The 19,488-nt window shown below is 42.1% G+C and overlaps 1 protein-coding gene across 5 annotated transcripts in view; it reads left to right on the top strand.

Moving 5' to 3' along the window:
* The window catches only part of LOC133123322 (ryanodine receptor 3), a 136,691-nt gene that overhangs the window by 10,894 nt on the left and 106,309 nt on the right, over nucleotides 1–19,488 (top strand). For all 5 annotated transcript variants that reach the window (XM_061233687.1, XM_061233703.1, XM_061233697.1 and 2 more), the window contains exon 2: nucleotides 11,981–12,100. In XM_061233687.1, the coding sequence (XP_061089671.1) occupies nucleotides 11,981–12,100 (120 nt within the window). The remainder of the gene's footprint in view (nucleotides 1–11,980; nucleotides 12,101–19,488) is intronic.

The following is a 19,488-nucleotide window of genomic DNA, read 5'->3' on the forward strand; positions in this document are numbered from 1 at the left end:
GTTCTCTCTGCATTTCCCAATTCCACTCGCAAAGAGTATAGGAATATGCAGGCAGAATTAATTACTGATTGTCAAGGATTCTATTTTCTGTCAGCCACTACGCCTGATGTCCAATATTTGCAACACTACCATTCTTCATCTCATAAAAGATTCATGCTACTTTAACAACCGCTGTGGTGTCGCCTCATCACGAGCGCAGAGATATCCGGCCCTTTATTTGGGCTTGTTTGCAGCAGAGTCAATGATGTGTGTAATAAAACAATGTATTTTTCTGCCGCGGCAGCGAATGTAAGTCAGCCGAGGAAATGCTGAGCCCTGATTGTCGTAATATACAGCCATGATGCTGATAAGCTTTGACATAAAGGGATCCTGGGCCTTCATATGTAATCAGGCCCCGCCACCTCTGCTCCCGCACCTTTTTAATGGAGAGCACGGCCCCCTAATTAAGACTCTGGGCTCCACCTGAGGCTCCAGGGTCGATTCCATTAGTCTTAGAGACAGGGACCAGAACGGAGCGGTGGCAACATCTGATTGGTCAGTTAAGCTCCCTGGACAGGGCCTATCAAACAGAAGCTTTGAAGAATGGGGTGCTGCTCTCCAGTTATGTATTATCCTCGATCAGAGCAGCTTCATTTAGGGCCACCAGGTTACTGTTTTACTCCTACATAGCCCATGCCCTTGCTTTTACGTGTTTCTAAGGTAAATTTGAGCACTCTAATTTGTATTGCCAGATGAACAGTACCACGAGGCTGTGTTTAGCTACATAATGTTGCTTTGTTACTTTGATCATTTGCTCTTGAGGAAATGTGATTAAAAGCCTTTAGCTTTGCACCTGTTTTCTAGGTCAGATCTAACTCCAGCATCGCGTTATTGATCAAGACAGCCTCCATGGTTTTTCTCTTCTGACTGCAGAGTGCTTTGGGCATTGCAAAGCTCAGGGCTGGCATTTCTGACATTCTCACTTCAAATTATGTTTGACAAAGTGGCAGATCAGCTCTGGTTCACAGAATATTCTCACTGTGGGGACTTCTGCCTGTCTTTCACAAAGGGATGGACAGTACAACTGCACGTAATTTGCTGGATCACAGTCTCTTTCATTGGAAAGGAAAGGAACTCCTGGCATGGATAGATAAGGTGTACAGAACAATTTGTGAAAATATATGTCTAGTAAACTTGTTGCATATGTTATTGAATACAGTATCTAATATAATATTGTATCCCGTGTCCCTTAAATGACCAAGAAGTGAGTGATAAACATTTGTGGCTGAGGAGACCCTAATTGGTTTAATGGAAATAAGTAATTACTCTGGATAACAAGCTTTTTTTAATATTGACCCAGCTGAACCAATATCCAAAGCACTGTTGCGTGTCTGCATTGAATTCTGCACGAATCTGACTTTTCGTAAAAAAGGTAAGACTCAAATGAAAACTTTGGCTTTCTGTGGCTTTCTGGACCCCGCCTGAGCAGATGGGCACACTCGGCACAAGAAATGGAAACGTAGCGGGTCTCCCCCCTTTCCCTAAGACTGAGACACAGGCGCTCAGTTTGATTGTTAGTGTGTGACTCCTCAACTGAAGCAGGCAAGATGAGACCCACGCAGCATCTGCAAAACTGAGCTGTGAAGTCAGCTACCAAGCAATCAAGACATTGTTCGGTTAAAGGCAAGGTATGCAGGATTTTTGGCTTGCTGTGGTCCATTGTTTACAATAAAGATGTCTCCTCCTCGGTTCTCAACCCTGCCCACTCACCCACGATCCCTTTTTTATAACAGTTTATTTTTACATCACTGTTTTTTGATAGCTGTTGGCATCGAGGAAAAGCAATTTCAAGGCTGATTCTGTTTTTTGAATGAGCTCTGTTGGCTTTTTCGTTTCACTTTGCTGTACTTGTGCTTCTTCACCTCTGCCGGTGCAGTAACTAGCACGCTGAAAGCTGATACCACCCCACAGGCTCTGTAGCCACACCCACCCCTCCCACACAGAAAAGAGCGTCACACCCAGATCTGTCCCAAACACATCTTAGAAGAAGAAATGCAGGCAGAGGACCACAGATTTGGCAAATGTGTGCAAGGAAAATAGACAGTGCATCATAGCTATGACTGAGCAAGAGCACTTTATTAAGTATTTATTAGACTTATTTTTTTACGTATTGGTCTTCTGCTGCTGTAGCCTATCCACTTAGAGGTTTCATGCATTGTGTATTCCGACATGTTATTCTGCATAACGTTGTAATGTGTGGTTATTTGCATTACTGTCAGCTTCCTGTCAGCTTTGACCAGTCCTCTGACCTCTTTCATGAACAATGTGTTTCTTCTGTGCAGAACTACTGCTCACTGGATGTTTTTTGTTTTTCACATCATTCTCTGCAATCTCTAGAGACGGTTGTGCATCCCTGTTTCTGAGATACTCGAACCACCCTGTCTGGCACCAACAATCATTCAAAGTCAGGGTCAAAGTCACTTATATCACATTTCTTCCCCATTCTGACATTTGGTCTGAAAAACAGCTGAACCACTTGACCATATCTACATGCTTTCATGCATTTAGTTGCTGTCACATTATTGGCTGATTAAATATTTGCATTAACAAGTTGGTGTGCAGGTCTACCTAATAAAGTGCTCACCGAGTGTATACATAGTTGGGGTACAGAGATCATTCTCGTTAGCTCAGTGCAATATGATCTGAAAGAAGATCAGCAAGCTCTGTCGAGTAGCCTGTAAAACAACAGGTGGCTTGCCAGGTTTTGCTCAGCCATCACTATTACAACCCTCCTTGCCCGATTAGCAGCAAGTTCAACCGTCGGTGGGAGATGGTTGGGAGTTTTTACTGGCACGCTTGAGGAGTGTACGAGGTTGGCTTCACCAATTATTTCCCAGCCTGTGGATAAGTGGGTATGACAGTGGCAGTTTGCATTTCCTTCCCGCAGGACATTCAGAGTGTTTGTCGCTGAAAATGTCCTTCATTTTAGCAGATGCCTGTTAACATAGCTCTTTTCTTCCTCTGTTTAGCTTCCTGAATGTTTCCCATGGTAAATGAGTGGAGGCTGGGGGGTAAGGGAAATGAGCAAGCTGTTCCTTGTTTTCCCATCATGCAGCTACGGTGAAAGTCTACTTCATGACAGGCAGACACCAAGCTTATCGGGCTGTCACATTGCCACTGGAAGTGGAATCTGTGCATACAAATGGAACGGTGGTGCTGGAGATTTTAGGACGTTCTCAGGCAGTTGTATATGAAAGCCTTTTTAGAGTGATTAGTAGGCAGTGCCATTACTGACAAGGCCTTTTGCAAATGAATTCATGACTGCCTCTGGGCGATTTCCCCCTTGTGAACCACGAGCAGCAATGGTCACGCCTACCCATTACTCAAATCAGTACCACTACTCTTTCAAACACTGTTGAAAAGTGTACGTGATCCACAGCGGAGTATTGATTACTGGTTTGATTTATAAGGATAATAAACAGATTGCAGTCTAAACATTGACAAGGATAAAAGAGAGTAGTTGGTTTATACAACCTAAGATGTGAATGGTGATGCCTGCTGCTTGCTGGTGACCTCTGCACTCCTATTGTCTGATATTCATGGTACACAGCAGGACCATAATGCACAGTAGTGCTGGCATTTCTGGACTGATGATACACATTTTGCAGTCACTCTGCCGTAAGCAGTATGGTGCCTTTCACAAAGGACTACTGGAAAGTCTAGAGGAAGTAGGATTATAACAGAGTGATATAACTGAGCCAACATTCTGGTAATAAAATTATCCAGGAAAGGCTGCTCAAAACCCTGCCTTTATTGTTCTCTACATCAGTCCCGTTACAGCAGAGAAGTAAACATCATGAGCTGAAGTGGTGATTTACAAAACAAGACACCACCGTATTCTATCGCTTAAACCTGCCTTGTGCCTGCAAACAATGTACACACACACACATGCACATGCTTACATTCAGCATTACACCATACAGCTGTCATATTCGGGCTGTTAGCGACATGCTTAAAGCAGCCTAAAATGCGTAAGGGATGTCAAGATTCATCGTGTCACACCAGGGAGCAGGGAAGCAGTGTTGGTTCTCAGGCAGCTTCCCCATCAACCGCTGATCATTAGCACCAGTGAGTCACAGGTGAAAAGCTTTCTCTAGGACTAAATCATGGTGCCCTTTCTTTCTTCTCTTTCTTTCTGACTGAATCACTCCTGTTTGCATCAGGTTAGGGAAGAAACACATTTAGATGAAGGCAGTGGCCATTAAAACAACTTCATTGATTGAACTTAAATTATAACGAACGATTGGCATGTGTGCTTTTTTCAGACCATTGCAGTGTGATATTTGTAGGGGTAACTTCACCCTTTGGGCTTCCCGGTAAAATAAAAACGTGATAGTTTAAAAAAACACTTATCACCTCGCATGACATTTATGACACTCGCAAGTTGCAACGCTAAACAGAAGATATTTTTGTCACGTAACACTAAGGTGTAAATGATGACAGAAATAGTTTTGCATCAATAAATGTTCTGTTCAGGGGGACTGTAGAATTTCTACGGGTTAGTTATGTACTATGTGGATCTCCTGCATGCAGCTGAGGTTTGGGCATGCCTTGTCCCGTATGTGTACCTTCTGGGAATCCCTTCTGTAGCAGGCGGTGCAGGTTAGTTTGGCACTGCTGGGCTTGGGGACTTCTCAGGTTACGACTGAACACTTGTTGCAGGACACCTGCTCTTGTCTCTAAAGCTCTGGGATAGAGGAGACACAGGGAAGTCTCCCCTGGTGGAGCGCTATCGCAGTTCTGTTTTGTGTTCAGAGATGAGAAGGTATGTGGTATCAACACCATCATGCTGTGTGCAGGAGACTGGCAGGGCCTGCCATGGGGGCTCTGAGCATGGCCATGGGGCAACAGGCCTAGCAGGGGTTATGAGGGGATATGGGGGCAGTTCTTGAAGGGGATGGGGGAAGGAGGCACTCGATTCCCCAGCACTATACATAGACTGCGATGCCACGCTTTGGCCAACTAGCAAATGGTTCCCCCAGATCACTTTGCAGCAGATTCACCAGATTCCTTGGCATGGGAGCAAATCAGTGAGTGACTGAAGGAAAAAATATCTCCCTCTTACTGTAAGTATGAAGCTCTGTGGTTTGAGTCAAAGGTTTGTTTTCACATAGATGTGGTACATCCTTTTGGTAGGTGGCTTTACCAGCATCTCTGAATCTGGGGAGATCTGAGGATAAACTGTACAGACAGTTTATCTGAAGAAAAGCATTCGGTCCTTAGTAGAATCCTCTTCAGCTGGAAGTGAAGAAGGCAAGAATTAGTTCCACCTTTTTAAAGATTCAAGTTGGTGAAACTCACAGATATTCAGGAGGTTTGCTGGCTGATTGAATATCCAGCTGTTATGCAAGGAAGTCCCGGGTTGATGTACAGTCGGTCACATCAAATTACCAAGACAAACAGCGCTCGTCATGTTTGTCTCAAGGCTAGCATAAAATGTCTCATTAAGTAAACCAATGAAGTGCTGAATTGCTTTTCAAAATTTGTTTTATTAATTTTGATGACCATGGCATGTGAAACCGCTGATCTTAAAAAAAAGACATTATTGAATTAAATAAATAAATTAATGCTGCATTTCCTTTTTGGATAGGCTTACTATTATCTTAAGGAGTCACTGATACAATCCATTAAATGTAGCCTAGTGTTTTAGGTCAACTCATATAGGGAAACTGTGTTTCATCATATCAGAGCTTTTTGTTTTGTTTTGTTGCTTAAACACAAGCTTTTCTCAGAGAATGTAAGTTCATTTTTTTAATGGAAAATTGGAATGGAAATTTGATAATCCAAGCAGATGTTTGGTTTCACTGAATCTTTTAATTAATCCTATTTTCTATTTATATAGATATCTTGGTGTTATGAAATTGAAAGAGAAACCTGCTTAGTTGAAAGTACACATTGACTTCATGGTCTGATTTGATTAAAACCTGTAGTTCATTGTAATGCTGACATTTCTCTCCTCCGATAAGATTTGTGGATAAATAAAGGGAGAAAAAAGTGGAGATCTTGTCATCAAAAGTTAAAACTGAGACAAGGGACCTGTTCTGTGTTTGCCCCTCTCTCTAGAGATCTCTCCAGCTTTTGGGAAGCTCTCATTCTGAAACCTTCTCTCCCAGAATCCGGTTTCTCTCAGTGTCCCCAAGAGAGCCCCAATTGTGTGTGCTCATCTACTCCACCCTTGGGAAATATACATCACTGTGTCACACACCTGGCCTAGGGCACGGAAAAACAGTCATGCTTCGAGGTGAATGGGGCTGCTAGCCAGCAGGAACCTTTTTCCCTTGAGGAGATAAGTTAGCCAAAAGGGCCTTGTAAGACTTGTGTCATAAAGTTGTCAGCCAGCAGTGGTCATGCCCCCAGCCTGTACTGTTTGTGTATCCGGTTGAGAACAAGGTAGTAAAGTGGTCAGTAAACTGAACTTTATTTTGTAGTGGGGGGAGTGGGGTGTGGAGCAGGGAGGGGGATTCGGGGTTGGGGCTCATCTTCCATTTGGGACACTTGTTGTACCTCATCTTTCAGCGGTCCGGCTGAATAAATCTCTTCATGAGCTGGTGTAAGATATCAAATCACACCACCTAAGCAAGAACAATTACGCAAAATTATTCATGCATCAACTACACCCACAGTAGCACCGTCATTGGTATGTTGTGACCATTTCCACTCAATACGTATGGTTGTAAGAAACAGTATCAGGATAGTTTCCTTTTTTGGAGTCATTCACGAGAGATTTCGGCATATGAAACAGTGTACCCATGGGGCCACAGCTCGATATGGTGGAACAATTGAAATGTGCATCATTATTGGCATTCACTGGGATGGATTGGGTGTAAAGGTGAATGGTGGAATTAAATTAGCAGTGCAATCCTACATTAGAGAATACTTTAAGAAATGGAAAAGTTGAGGGTTTGAACTGTTGTTGATTAATCTTTAGGTTCTACCAGCTGGATAGATACCAATGGGCTTTGTGCCAGCACTTGAAATCCATTGTAAGCCATTCTTTTTGGATGAATGGTAGCTGAGGGGGATTTCTCCCCTGTAATGGCCAGGTACTGCTTGCATTGCGAGGCGGGTTTCAGGGCTGGGGGTTTTGGCCGTATTAATGTATTAACGCTGCCCTGAGAGAGGGAACTCTGGGCCAAACCATGGCAACCGCTGGTTCCGATTAATGTGGCCGGCCAAGCGGACAGCCAAGAAAATGAAGGAAACACAAATCAATACTGCTCTCACATGGCACCAATGAGAAGGTTCCCGAGGCTCCGTGGGGTATTAAGTCAGCAGCCGACAGCATCATGTTGATACAGTCCTTTGTGCTTGCAGAATTGAGCCTGATTTCCATATTATTGATCTGTGCTGATTTAAATTTTGTTTCCAATACCCTTTGCCTTCGTGGCGGTAATGTGGAATAAAAGAGGCGGTCCCTGCCTACATTGTAAAACTCCATAAATCAGAGCATTGAATGAGAAATGGATTCATCAGCATTCTTCCCTTCTTCCAGTGTGACATATTAACACAATTAATTAAATAATTCTTTGGCATTTCCGGGACCTATATTAATAATTAACGTTGTGTGTAGTTAGAGGTTCTGGGGTTTTGAACGCATTAGGGGAGGCTGAGACCTCCCTGGGCTGGTCTCATGTCAATTCGTGCGGCAGCACAGAAGTATGTTGCGCTGTTTCCGAAGTGCAGAACTCTTCCAGAACCTCTTCAGATTTAATAAAGCAGCTTGCTATTGTGCCATAAAAGCAGCCTCTCTGATTATGGAGCCGGATCAGCACATTCTGGCCCATGGAAAATGAATAAAATCAACCTAAGCAATCCCCCCCTGTAAATCAATACAATTACCAGACTTGGGGAATGACACAAAGTGCTTGTGCACAGATTTTACGGGAGCAATATGAGGACTGTGGCAATAACTGCCTAGCCAAAGGAAAGCGGTCTTGTGCTGTATATACAACCAAGCATCGCAGAGCAGAACTGCTTTCCCTCTGCTTTCCCTCTGTATTCACGCAGTACTTTCCTCCTTTTGATGCTAAAACGGTTAGCGGCAAGTAGCGCATTATTAACCACATGTTGAGTTTCAATTTATTAACACGTTTAGAGGAAATACATCACTCAACAGTGATGGATTGCCTAATTAATAATTTACATATTTATTTGCAATCCCTTAACAGAAGTGGTGCTATCCCAAGCTCAAGGGATATTGTTTGTACATTTAGATTCATTTGAGTCTGGAGAGAAAAAATGTACTACCAAACTTGAATTTTTAAACTTGAAATACAGTTTGCCTCCTCACCCAGTCCCAAGTGTGATTCCCAGCTCTATGAATTATGGCTGTAGCTGCTCATGCAGTCTTAGAGAAAGTATCCGCATGAAAAGTATGGCACATTTGTTTCCTATGCTTTTTGAATACCACCAAAAAGGATAGGCTACCCATTTTATGTTTACAGTGAGTACCTTTCTGTACAGAAATATTCACCCTTATTTTCCCATTGTTGTAAGGATACAGACATTGTTTTGCTCTGTTGACAAGGCCACATGCTTGAACGATGCCCTGTTTTTTATATTTGTGATAGCGTGGAATAAATTCAAAAGTGAGAGCAAAGACTTGTGTTGCTGTATATCAAATGTTTGGAGCGCTGCCTTCCTGCTCTGCTCTTCTTGAGAGACTTCTGGTGACACAGCTGAATCACAGCAGTGAAAATAAGACATTTGTAATCTCTTTCTTTAGCTTTTATCCTTTATAATGACAAACAAATCTCTTATGAAAATTATTTTTATTTAATGCTGTTATGGTTGTCCCTTGGGGCCCTAAGCTAATTTGGCTTAAATTTCTAAAGAATCTTCAAACATTGTATTATATTTTATAGTTTCTCATTTGTTTGAATTATTGGTCAAATTATGAGTTTAGAATACAGCAACCCTTGCAGGCTGGAAAAGTGGCCTACCAAAATAATTATACAACATTGCCTGTAGCCTAGTTGTTGGGGTATATGACTGGGACCCGCAAGGTCCAATCCCCGGTGTACTCAAAATAAAATCCGCACAGCTGTTGGGCCCTTGAGCAAGGCCCTTAAACCCACATTGCTCCAGGGAGTATAGTCCCCTGCTTAGTCTAATCAACTGTAAGTCACTTTGGATAAAAGCTTCAGCTAAATTACATGTAATGTCTTGAATAATCTGATGCCCAGCCTTTGTCAGATAAACACCATGCAGTAGCTTGAGCTCTTATTATGAGCCCACCCAATAAATATTTATCTAGTTTTAAAACTGATGGATGTTGTATTAAACACTAATTAGGACTTTTTTCCACAGAGGATATCTGTTTCCCCCTCTCTTTTACTAGATTACAAACTCCATATTTCTCTGCAGACAAATGTGCTGTATAATGCTAAACAAGATTCTAGCCTTAAAACCATTCAGCAGATCAATTTCAGCACTCTAGATATGATCAGTGCAGCTATATCAGCAATGCATAAGTTACAAAATTGGCTCATTCCTTACAGTGTTAGCGTTCTCAGGTGTCAGCGTGATTTAAGCAGGATATTCATTTTCTCTACTTGAAAATGAGATGCTCGGTGAAATGCAATGAAGGAGCATTTGATGCTGAGCAGCCTGTGTGTTTACAGTCAGAGGCCCAGTGTGGGTTAATATTTCTATAGAATTGTAGAAATGTACAGTGTGTATATGTGTATGATATAGACATGCAGTATGCACATTTGCATATTGTACTGTGCATATACAGTATGTGTGTGTGTGTGTGTGTCGGTGTACTTTCCATATTTGCTCTATTTTGTGCTAATTACTTGAATAAAGAATATGTCAATGTTACTGCCAAATCCATACCATATGAGAAGTGGTATGCTCAGGGTTTCATGCTACTGTACACATCAGTGCTAACATGAACATGTTCGCCTTTTGGTTGGGGTCATAACATGTGAGCACAGTCTACTATACACTTACTGAGCACATTATTAGGTAGACCTGTACACCAGCTTTATAATGCAAATATTTTATCAGCCAATCTAATGGCAGCAACTAAATGCATTAAAGCAGACATCAAGAGATTCAGCTGTTCTTCAGACCAAATGTCATAATGGGGAAGAAATGTGATCTAAGTGACTTTGACCATGGAATGATTGTTGATGACAGAGAGGGTGGTTTGAATATCTCAGAAACGGCTGATCTCCTGGGATTTTCATGCACAACAGTCTCTAGAGTTTGCAGAGAATGGTGCGCAAAAACAAAAACATCCAGTGAGCAGCAGTTTTGTGGGCAAAAAACGTGTTGTTAATAACAGAGGTCAGTAGGGAAGGATAAGCCTTAAGTGGATAGGTTACAGCAGCAAAAGCCTAATAAATACCTAATAAGGTGCCATTGGTACATTTTAAAGGAGCACATTCTCCTGCACACAATGTTCAGAAAGCACTGCTGATAATAGGCCTGTCTACTCTGCTTCACAAAGAAAAACACGTCCTTTTGCGTAATCTCCGACAGCCGTATTGCAATTGTCAGTCCTATTTGGATTAGTCTGTAGCTAATGAGCTTCATTAAATGCACTAGCAAAGGAAAAGCAAAATAACTAATTCTGCGAACCTCCTCAGTGTGCCTTTTAAATGATATCTTTAGGACAGTGAAAGGAAAGAGTGCTGACTTTGTTTCCCTGCGAGTTAAACCCCCCTTAGGCAAACTAACTGCTCTCCGTACTGAAAGCTACTCAGCACACTTGTAGTTATATCATTATTTCCCGAAAAACTGAGCACCCCAATCATTTATTTCAGCTTCATTTACATTGTTTAAACAGTGTGAGCTGTATTCCCAAAGGATTTCCCAATCTAACATTGAAGGAGCTCTGAAGATATTTTCATTAGATTCCTCTCTTAGCAGAGTTAGATGTGAGCAATTAACCAGTTTTACCAAAAATGAACATATTATTATGTTTAAGGGCACCAAGTTATGAATTATCTGTTTTAAATATAGTTTTAGTAGTTCTTCTTCTTCTTCTTCTTCTTCTTCTTCTTCTTCTTCTTCTTCTTCTTCTTCTTCTTCTTCTTCTTCTTCTTCTTCTTCTTCTTCTTCTTCTTCTTCTTCTTCTTCTTCTTCTTCTTCTTCTTCTTCTTCTTCTTCTTCTTCTTCTTCTTCTTCTTCTTCTTCTTCTTCTTCTTCTTCTTCTTCTTCCTGTAGTTGTTAAATGATCTGGACCATACTTGCTTGTCTGTCTTCTTCTATGTTTGCTGTATAATTGTGGAATTTAATGTAAAATAGAATTAATATTAAATAAAAAGAACAAAAAAATATTGGGACAAAGTGCCCAATTGCGTTATTGGATGAAATGCATATTCATTACCGACTGGATTAAGTGTTCTGATATGTTTAGTGTCTTAGAAGGTTCCGTATCATTGTTAAAGGTACTGCAAGGTAGACATGATCATCAAAAAAAATGCACGTACACACAAACGCATACAGTGAACTGTGTGCGTTAGAACTGAGTAAGCTGGGTGAGTTGTTTAGGGCAGAGAGCACACAAGCCATTGGCAGTGAGCCCACCTCAGTGAGCCAACTCATGCCCCTGGTGTTTCTTGAGTGCACTGATGGAGCAGCGGTCCTCCAAGAAAAAGCAGCTGCAGGAGTTTAAACACATGTCTGCATTAAGAGCAGGACATGATGTAACAGGTAATGTATTCTCCACTGAAGCTTCCCCATTAACCTGCAGCTGAGAAGTTTAATCCCAAGGCGGCTCACTCTGAGAGTGGAAGTGACAGGACAGGTCTAGACTCTGGAATAAAGAGCGGATTGCGAGTGCATAATCAGCCCAGCAGCTGATTGTGGCTGAGAACCAGCCCTTTAGAAGAGGGGGTTCTCCATGGCCTAAAATTAGGAAGCGCTTTAGGCTTTTTCTGGGGCTTTCCAGCCACACTGACTGCGTGTAACTCTTGTGATCTGACAGGATGATGAAGTGGTGCTGCAGTGTGTCGCCAGCGTCCAGAAAGAAAATCGCAAGTTCTGCCTGACTGCAGAGGGACTCGGAAATCGATTGTGTTACCTGGAACCCACATCAGAAGCAAAGGTAGGCACAAACAAATGAGGTCTGACTGGTGTCTGGCCAAAGAACAAGTGCTTGCTAACCCAGATAGCTAACTCAGTATGTGTTTGATTTATGGTGCAGTTACTTCAATTCACTCTGCACACCAAACCAAAGGTTGCAAAACCCAGGGTGCAAGGTCCCTGGAGGTCTGAGGGAGCTTTTGAGGGGAGCTTTTTAAAGTTAGAGTTAAATAAATGTCTTGCTATACCAATATAGCAGATGACATTATTTAGTCATTAAACAGATACACATAAAGTAACATTTGTAAGCAAGGACCACTTTTGAAACAACTGAATGAACATTGACTTCTGAAAACCACTTCTGCTGCTAAGAGCAGACTCACAGACTTGATTATTCGCTAACCAACATATTCATCAGTCAAACATTTTATGCGTTAAGGTAAATTGAATGTAATCCTTCAGGCAGGGACAAAGTCATGCACATCTAAGGAGGGCAAAAAGACATGTTTGAGCACATGAAATGACCTGAAAGAATGAAAGACAGGCTTCTCAAAGAATAACATTGGTGTGCGATTGCTTCAAAAGTTCAATTAGCAATGGTAGTGGTGGCATTTATTAAATTGAAATTAAATTTGGCAATGTAACAGAATATGTTTAGACCTTAAGAGCAATTAAGGCATAATTTTGATGCAGTGGTCTGAATCCTAGAACAGATCATTCCTAAATAAGGCCACACAGGGCTCTTTCCGATTACTTATTTTTTAACTCTTTTTATTTTTTAACCTTTCCGTGCCCCTAACTCCATCCATCAGAAAGGGATGCATAGCAGATGATGAGAGGTGGATCTGCAGGTTGATCATTTATACGTCACGCATTCAGAAAAAATACTTACCGCAAAGGATGCACTCATGTTTTCTTGCTCAGGAAAAGTATCAGGTGTCAGGTCCGAAGAACCAATCGCAACCAGGAAGTAGGCAGAATAGGTGTATTTATTAAGCAAAGGGCAAGTCAGGCAGGCAGTGGTCAAATACAGGCAAGCAGGTACAGCGGAGGTAACCGCTGGTAGGGGTAGGGGTCGTGGTAGGGGTCACAGGCAATAGTCCAAGCACAGGGCAAACAGGTTCAGCAAGGATAACCCAATGCGTAGTTGAGGTCACAAGCAAAAGTCCAAACAGAATAAGGCAGTCCGAACAGGCAAAGGTACAAGGTACTTCTAGGTTTTAGTAGGAACATTTAAGGTTTGGAATTTCCTTAAAGATGACGCACAGCTGACAGGAGGTGAAAAAATAAGCCATTGGAAAGAGCCCACAGTGTCATTGATGCGAAGCACCATGAGTGCTAATAGCTCCCCCTTGTGGAGACTCTTCAACCTGCCAAAGGAGTGAGTGAGTGAGCAAGTGAGTGAGTGAGTTAAAAGTTGCGCAGTAATGTGATTTTTGAATATGAATTTGAGTTAAGTAGCCACTGCATTGCAGCCTGTTGTGGGATTTGGAAATATCAAAGGGTCACCATTTTATTGAGCCACAGGGTGTTCAGGTTAAGTAAAATCCTGGAATCCCCAGGCAATGAGGCTAGACAAAATAGTATTATTTGTTAGCTACACACTTCAACAGCATGTGAGGGTATGTCTTTATGTTTCAAAACACCCTCAAAGTACTGGGTAGGATTTATGTACCGCTGTTGGTCACCCAATTCATTTTTAGGTTTTTAAATCCAAACCATAATCGTTGTAATGAACTGCAGCCTCAATGCAGAGGAAGGGGTCAGTTTAAGGCTGAATTTTGAGGCTTTACAGTTTATTGTGTTTGGGGAGAGATTTGCAAGCTGAGCACCATGGCAACCACAAGCTCTTCAGTTTCAACTCTGTTACTTCAGTGCCTCTGAGAGAAAGTTTGCGGAAGTAAGGAGTGGGAGAGGGAAATAATGAACCACATCATAAAATAGACAGAACATCTCAAGCGGTCTACATATGCCCCTTCTCTTACAGATGTTCTCCACTATAAATTCCCAGGCTCCATATTATTTCTATGTTTCATTTTTACAGAACATCTATTATTATTATGGATCTCAATGTAGTTCAAAATAGTTTAGGATAATTAAATTGGCAGTGCTTCTCCTGGTGTTTGCTATTTAGTTTTGATTGTTTATTATAAAATAAAGATTCAGTAAGGATATAATAAAGGACAGGTGTACATGGATTTATTCATTGGATCAACTGCTAACATGTTTTGTATAATCTGGCATGAATGCAACAGAGTCTAGCAGTTTTCACTTAGCATAAACACTCAACCAATTAGTGTAGTATTTTCCTTTTCACTCTTTAGAAATAGATACTGTTTATGTGAGTCCCCGGAGAATAACTATGTGAATAGAATCTGCGGAAGCACAGAATATTGCAGTTATCAGCACATAGTTTACAAATTAGAGTGAAATAGCTATTCTTTAGATCAGGACACACAAATTTAGAGCCCTTCGTTAACCTTACATTGCTGTGTTCCCAAAGCAGATTGTTGACAGAAGGGCGTAATTGGATTTTCTGCATTGATTGTTCTTTGAATCATAATCCATTGCCATTGTCTTGAATTAATTTCTGCATGGCTCAGATGCAAGCTCACACCACAGACACACAAAAATGAAAGACAACAGAGAGTGATTTATTTCTAGGCATGAAGCTTCCTCTCCACCCATGCTCTCGCCCTGGAAAGAGGACTGGGAATAAAATCAAAGGCTTGCACTCCATATCAGACTGTAATTAAAGTGGACAGGAATGATATATAGCTACCTTGTTGGGTGCTTTGTCTTCATTGCAATTTATTTGGATGAAAAGCGTCATTCCACTGAGGAATGTGGATGAAGGAGGGAAAGTGGTGAGAAGTACTCAGGGAAAAGCTGTGATTGGAGGGGGGAAGTGGACGACACATTATGACATCATCGCTATGCTCGATGCAAATCCTGGAGCAGTCACACTTCAGGGTGACGCCCCTGAGTTCACTGGGGATAGCCTCCTAAGACCCAGTAATTCATCTTTGTTCCCTTTAGGGGACATGAATCTCTGGCCTTAATCTCAAGAATAGTATATTATGCTGAAATCTGCACTACAAGGGATATTCAATAAAAATAAAAATAAATATTTTCATTCCAATTGGTTGTTGTCATCCAGGACACTTGTATTGTGTAAAAACAAAATGCTTCAAAAGTTTATTTGGCAATGGTTGCAGTGCCATTTTTGGCCACACATTTATTAAGCCTAAACTAAAATCTGTCAGGTCTCAGGAGGTTATATGATTTTTCTGTTTATAGTGCAGAATGAGGCAGAATTGAGAGTGACAGAGGCACCACTAGCCACTGAACTGCCTCAGTTCCATGTTATCTGTCACAGCCCCAAGTCCTCAGGTTTGAAGACAGCCCCAGAGTGAGTGGAAATCTATTACCAACCTGCCTGAGGTCAAAACCTGGGGCTGGGCCTTTTGGCAGAATTATTTCTGAGCTGCCTTTCTCATTACAAGAGGCCGTGCACTACTACCGAACAAACGACACTAAACATGTCTCGGTGTTAGTCTGAGTTTCAGGCACTTTGACAGTCTATTACTCTGTCCCTGCCGTATGTTATCATGAAGTGGTCGGTTGGGACATAATCACTGAGGTTGTTTTTTTGCTTTTCGGTAATGGGCTGATAAACACCGGCTGACCGTTTACCCTGGCCCGGTGACGGACGAGCCGGACGCGACACAGTATTTACACAGCGGCGCACCCATCGGTTCGCTCTCCCGTCTGGACTGTAAAGCAGAACCCGGCAGCGTTCGAGCGTCTACCCGTAAAGCTGTCCCGCACCGTGGCCTTGGCGTTTGAGGACACGCTCCTCCCTCCCAGTCCTCTCCACGTTCAGACCCGCCACCCTTCTCATTATCTGCTTTCTCCCACCTCCCCACCCCGGCTCACCCTGATAGAGTTTCACACCATTCCTGAGGAGCCACAGGTCACTGGTGCCTGCTTCTCACCGCGGGGGAAGCGCTGCTCCCATTTTTGTTTACGCCTCATTATAAGAGCGCTCGGTGAAGGACGATAATTTAAAGAGCAAACACGACCGACAACCGGAGGGGTTTGGAGAAGTAATGCCAGAGTTGAGAGAGGGGCCGATGCCTGTGTGTGCTAAAGGGATACGCCATGGGGGAAATGTTTGAAAGACATTGAGGAGACTTAGGGGAGACTTTTGGGGAGATGTTAGAGGAGGAATAGCCTGTTGGCGCTGAAGACACTGTCCTACTTTCAGCGTGCAGTACTGGGCCATGCTCGAATGGACAGCAGACAAAGGGGGGCTAGCGGAGGGGAGATGAAGGGACGGAAAGTTGTTCTCTGAGGATTCGGATAACGGAGGAAATGCTGGCCAATTAAAAGAAAGTTGCACTGCAATAAGGGCCAGGGAAAAGAATTAACGGACCTAATTAGGACAGAGCCGACCGCAGGGCTCCCACCTCTGACAAGCCCTCCGAATTAAACGCCTCTCTCGTCACAGACCAATAATTAGAGAAACAAAATGGCGTAAATGCCATCTGAATTAAGACTTCGGTGGGTGAAAAAAGCACTAAAACTGACTGTATTGCAGGACAGATGTACTATCATTTTTTGAAAGGAGTCTAATTGCTCTGGATAACAGTGCCTACGTTCTTTAAGTGGGCATTTGCTTTAATCCAGTTCTCTTCCTCATGAGGGAACTCGAGAGTACATTCTGTACTGTAGGAGCAGTCCACTGTGTGTGGGAAAGGCAAGAGTAACCTTTTTAGTTTTCAGTTTCCAGTTTTGGTCACGTTCCTGGCGTATTCACGTGTGTCATTTTAATGTTTGGCTTTGAACCTCCTTAGGTCATTTTCCGAATATAAGTGCCACCAAAAATTATACCTCTTGTTATACTGGAAGTATTATAGTGTCTAGGGTTCTCATGCTCTTGATATTTTTTTTCCACCACCATTTAATTAATGGCTCATTAATGTCAAAGCAGTGTATACCGACATTGATTTTGTTTAATATTTCCTGCAGACCAGATTGATTTGTGTGGTTAAAGTGAATGTTTAGACTTCATATTGATGTATGGTGTGCAAATATATGCATTTCATAACAGGAGCTACTCTGTCAAATTCATGTACATTTTTCAACTGGAGAATCACCATGGTTGGAGGCATTGTTCGAATGTATGGATGGGCCCCATGGTATGGTGTCCAATCTGGGCCATGCTAGTGCCAACTGTGGCCAGCAGTACCACAAAGTCACACACGGTTGGATCAAGCATCACCAGTGATGGGAGGGGTTTACAGTACCTCACACACCAGTGACCCCTGCTGGTTGATTGGGGGACTGCAAATCAATGTGTTATGCTGCATATAACTGGGAAAGAAGTAAAAAAAGGAGAAATCTGCCATTTTCTTATGATCATTTATCATTATGATGTCCAGATGGTACACTGTATGAGAGGAAGACTGGGGAAATGAGGGCAGCTCAAATAGCTTATGTTTTCAGAACAACAACTGGAGCAAATTGATCTAGTTAAGTACAGTTTACTTCTTTGTACTTGAAAAAGGGGGACACATAACTTACTTTGTTTGCATCGTTTATCTTATTGCAGGTCCCTGCCACCTCTTTTGCCTCAATCTGTCAGCTCGCTGCACTGCCCTGCTTGGCTGTTGGCCCACATTTTAGACCAGGCATATTTCGCTTTAATTGTTATGTCTTTACTTTTGCCATCAGACTCCAATACTCCACTTTTTTGCAAGTCTTAATTCCTCATGTCCTGTCATGAGGGTATGGTGATATGGTGCAATCGTTGTGATAATGTTCATTATCTTAATGGAATTGTACAGTTACCTAAAATAGTTAGAATGCTGCCTATTTTCTGTATAGGGTAGAGATTGAAAATGCTAGGCTTAAGGGGTCTGAGCTTATCAGTCAGGTACTGAAGATGATGTGAATGCAGTTACACAGTCAGCACATGGTAGTTAGAGATACGGTATGGATCCAAATAAAATCATCAATCATAGTTCCCTTTAGTAATTCTCTCTTTTCCTAGGGTATGGGATGATTTATTTTGCTGATGCACCCTGTGTTAATATGACTCGGGAAGGAACTCATCCATCAAGGCATCAAATCATCATGCTAGCAGCCATGAAGAAGTCATGTTATTCATGTGGATATGGTGCAGCTTTCAAAAAGTGATTGTTTTGCAAGTGGCGCGTGCATCTGATATCGGCCTGTTATTGATGATGGTGCTGATGATATCTCCATTTCAGGAATGAATCCATCTTGGGCATGGCTGTAACTGTATTTATCAGTACAAGCTCAGCACTCTCCCTGCTTACTTGAACTGCTCACAAAAAGACCTTTAACCACTAGTAAGCTGTCTAGTGCAGTAGCTAGTTCAAGTTTATGGAAAGAAGTGTAGTACTCTTGTCCCATTTTGACTGAGGTTGCTTTGAACTTAGTCCCCTCCTCATCTGATCGAGGCTATTGTGCTGCGGGCAGTTGTACGTCTTATCACCCAAATCAAATCTGTGCCTATGTTGACCATGGCCAGTTGTACGTCTTATCACCCAAATCAAATCTGTGCCTATGTTGACCATGGTCAGTAGTTCACTGGCCATAGTGTTTTTTTTGCAGTGGACAATACTTAAATAGAAACTAGTCCTTTATGTGTCTTTACCCAACCCCCCCAAAATACGCACACAGGCACATACAGACACACACACACACACACACACGGACATATTAGAAGCGATTATGTACACACACTCTTGTGTTAGTTCATTCTCTCTCTGCATTTGGCTTTACACTCACAGAGCACTTTATTAGGAACACCTACATATTCATGCAATTATCTAATCAGCCAATCATGTGGCACCCGTGCAATTCATAAATCATGCAGATATTGACTGTGGATTGATTGTTGGTGCCAGGCAGGCTAGTATGAATATTTCTGTAATTGCCGATCTCTTGGGATTTTCACGCACAACAGTCTCTAGAGTTTACACAGAATGGTGCGAAAAACAAAAAACATCCAGTGAGCGGCAGTTGTGCGTATGGGAAAGCCTTGTTGATGAAAGACGTCAGAGGAGAAGGGCCAGTCTGGTCAAAGCTGATAAGAATGTGTCAATACTGCAAATAACCACACATTACAACAGTGGTATGCAGTAGAGCATCTCTGAAAACACAACATATCAAACCTTTAGTGGATACAGCAGAAGACCAATACGTCTAAAAAATACAGAATAAAGTGCTCACTGAGTTTATATCTCCATATTAAAACAGTACTAATTTCTAGATATACACTATTTGTTTTATGATCCCTTCCCAAAGGATCTCAGACTTTGTGTGTCCAATTAGTGGACATCTCTCAGAGAAATGTAATTATAGTTATATCAAAAA

Source organism: Conger conger, chromosome 1 (assembly GCF_963514075.1).
Source record: "Conger conger chromosome 1, fConCon1.1, whole genome shotgun sequence".
Classification (NCBI taxonomy): domain Eukaryota; kingdom Metazoa; phylum Chordata; class Actinopteri; order Anguilliformes; family Congridae; genus Conger; species Conger conger.